This window comes from Malurus melanocephalus, unplaced genomic scaffold (assembly GCF_030028575.1).
Source record: "Malurus melanocephalus ecotype Western Australia unplaced genomic scaffold, MMel_1.1 scaffold_3, whole genome shotgun sequence".
Taxonomy (NCBI): Eukaryota; Metazoa; Chordata; class Aves; order Passeriformes; family Maluridae; genus Malurus; species Malurus melanocephalus.
Window position 1 is genome coordinate 6,811,466 of NW_026623235.1, and position 2,842 is coordinate 6,814,307.

Below are 2,842 nucleotides of genomic sequence, written 5' to 3' on the forward strand. Positions count from 1 at the left end.
GTGAAGTTGCTTCATTAGTTCATAGTCTGAACTAATCAAAAGCCTGTATCTACCTATTCTTAAACGACAAACTTTGCTCCCGTCACAGGGCTGGAAAGGACACGGAGTACTTTGCTATTTGTGGTATAACTGTAAACAACTGCGGGGAAGACTGTATTAATTATGCTTTAAGTTTACATCACACTGTTAGTTTCCATTATTTAAATGAACTCAAGCTTATCTTTGTTCACATCACCATATTGTGCTTTAAGGGGAAGGAATTTCACATTAGCAACTGCCTCCAAATCAGTGCTTGTTCACACACCCCAGATTCCAGGACAAAGATCTGACAGTGATGCCTGTGTGGGAAACCAGTTCAACAGTTGAAAAAAAGTTCAGGGAATAAGCAGGGCAGGCAGCCCTGCACTCCCCCTCCTGAGGGACTTGCACAACTTTGGAGGCATGTGCTCTCCTCTAATGCTATAGCTCAGCTCATACCTTAGAAACTGGCAAAAACAGGGAACATGAAATCCCTAACAAAGAGGAAACTGCTTTGGAACACCCAAACCCCCCTGCCTGCGATGTCTTCCAGCCTGTGCTCCCTTCCACCACCCTCCATCACATCTGTGCTCATTGGGGTGCAGAACCTGTGACATGCTCACAGACAGAAGCACTCAGTCAAGAGGGACAGCTTACTCAAGACATACTCTTACACATAAGCAACCTGCTTCTGCTCCTCTGTGTRTACTACAGGCATAATCAGCTCTGCCATTTGCTTCAGGGGAAAGCCAAGGCAGCCCTGACACACCTCAGCCTCTGCCTGTAGGATTAACAGCACACACCAGAGTATAACTGTGGCAACAAACTTCACTCCCTGGGACCTGTTGACAATAAACACAACTTCTGTCCCCAAAGCCAAATGCTGATGGCAAAGGAGAAGGTYCCCCAGCCCACCTGCAACTTCCTATCAATTAAGAAGGCACCAGGCACATCAAACCCATTTCCTTAAAAACAGTGGAGATTTCTGCCTTACACCCACCAAGCCTTGCACCAGGCAAGAGGCAGCTCRTTGCAATACCAACAGAAGCCACAGCTGAAGAGAAACAGTAGCAGAGAAGGGAAAACGATATCCTCATGCTCAGAGCTACATGGTCACATCCTGAAAGTTGTTGGCTACTTCCGAATGGTATTAAATACTATTAACTTCTGCTGATAAGYAGATGTCAAAGGCATTTAGCATCTTGTAGGGTCAGGCCTACTAGCAGATGGTTGAGGGAAAGGCTATGTGTGAACACGGCAGAGGAAGAGAAAGAAGTGGGAGAGGAGAGGGGTAGAATTGCCCTGAGTTTTATCCTCTACAAATAAGTCAGGGGTTTTTTCATCAAGCACTGAAGGAGTTAAGCACTAAAGCACAGACACTTAATCAGCTTTCCCCCTTCCTTTCACATGTGATTGGAATGAAGCTGCACCGAAGCAGCCCAAAGGGCTTATAACAGCTCAATTTCGCAGCCTTCAGTTTTAATCCCCATCACCCAGGCTAAGCAGTATGGTAGTGCTGAGCTGCTACTCCACAGCAGTCTGAGCACCTGGGTGACGATGGTCTTCCTCCTCTTCRTCCTCCTCCTCTGCAGCCTGCAGGTGGCTGGAGAGCTCCTGGATCACAGCAGCCCGACCAATCTGGTCATTTCTCCTTTTCTCCATAATCAGATCCTCCAGGCTCTGAAACTCCAGCGTGTGGCTGCGCTTGTCACCCAGGCGGATCTGCAATCGGTAGGGCTGTTTGCCTATGCGCAGCTCCCCGCCGATTTTAAACTCTCGCTTGCCGTATCGGCACCAGGCAGCAAAACACTCCGAGTTTCTCCAGCTCAGGTCCCGATCCTTGCAACCCACCTGCTCCAGGGCATTGCGCACCACCACGGCMGGGCTGAGGGGTTTGTAGCGGTACAGCTGGTTGGCAATGCGGCCCCGTCTGCCCTGGCTGGCGTCGGTGAGGAAGCTGTTCACCACCTCCAGCCGATGAAGGTGCACAACTTGAAAATCCCCGACGTAGACCACCCAGTGCGGATACTGGGCTTGGCACACAAACTCCACCAGGTCACCCGGTTTACACCTGTTCAGGAGGTTCTCTGGGGTGTAGGTGCTCAGATGCCCCCCACCTCCTTCATCACCCTCCTCTAGCTGCGTGTCCTCCTCTGAAAAGCTCTTCTGGTAAATACACTCATCCCGGTAATAGACTGAGCACTCCACCTCGTGCAGCTGGGGATCGTAGGGCTGCAGGGCAGGGTTCTCACCCCCCAGGTCATGCACCGAATCCTGCTGCTGCTCCAGCTCATCATCGTCATTTGAAAAGATGTAGGAGACCCCGATCCTGGGTCCTTCATCTCTGTCCACACCTGTCGGGTCGGCCGTGGGAACTTCCTTGTAGTTGAGATGCGTGAGCTTCTCCACCTGGTTCCCCATGCCCGCTGCAACGACAGACACACGGCGGGGCCATGAGGGCGGGAGCGGGGGAGCGGCCCCAGGGAAGCAGCGGGGCATGAGCGCGGCTCCCCCCTGCACAGGCACCCAGCTCTCCCCGCTCAGCGCAGTCCCTGCCAGCGCCCCGGGGCTGCGGGAGCTTCTCGGGGACGGGGGGAAGGGGGGACGCGACACTTCCCTACCTGCACGGAGGAAGGCGCGGCGGCACCACCACCTGTTAGGCGGCGGCGASGAGGAGGAAAGAGGCGCAGGAGCCGCCGGAGAGCGGGCAGGCACCGAGCCACCTGTTAGAGGGGGGCTGCGAGCGCCTGGGGAGCTCGGGAGGTCCGGGCTGGGGCCGGCCGAGAGCGCACCCGCCCGCCGCCCAGGTGAGCCGCGCCGGGCC

General features: G+C 54.2%; 1 protein-coding gene across 3 annotated transcripts in view; it reads right to left on the minus strand.

Moving 5' to 3' along the window:
- Nucleotides 1-667: 667 nt before the first annotated feature.
- The window catches only part of LRATD2 (LRAT domain containing 2), a 2,834-nt gene continuing 659 nt past the window's right edge, over nt 668-2,842 (minus strand). For 2 of the 3 annotated variants that reach the window (XM_057368545.1, XM_057368535.1), the window contains exon 2: nt 668-2,444. In XM_057368545.1, coding sequence (XP_057224528.1) covers nt 1,543-2,439 — 897 coding nt within the window. In that variant the 5' untranslated portion in view covers nt 2,440-2,444 and the 3' untranslated portion in view covers nt 668-1,542. Of the gene's footprint in view, nt 2,445-2,639; nt 2,836-2,842 lie in introns of those variants that run through there. The other variant, XM_057368527.1, reaches the window with a different exon arrangement.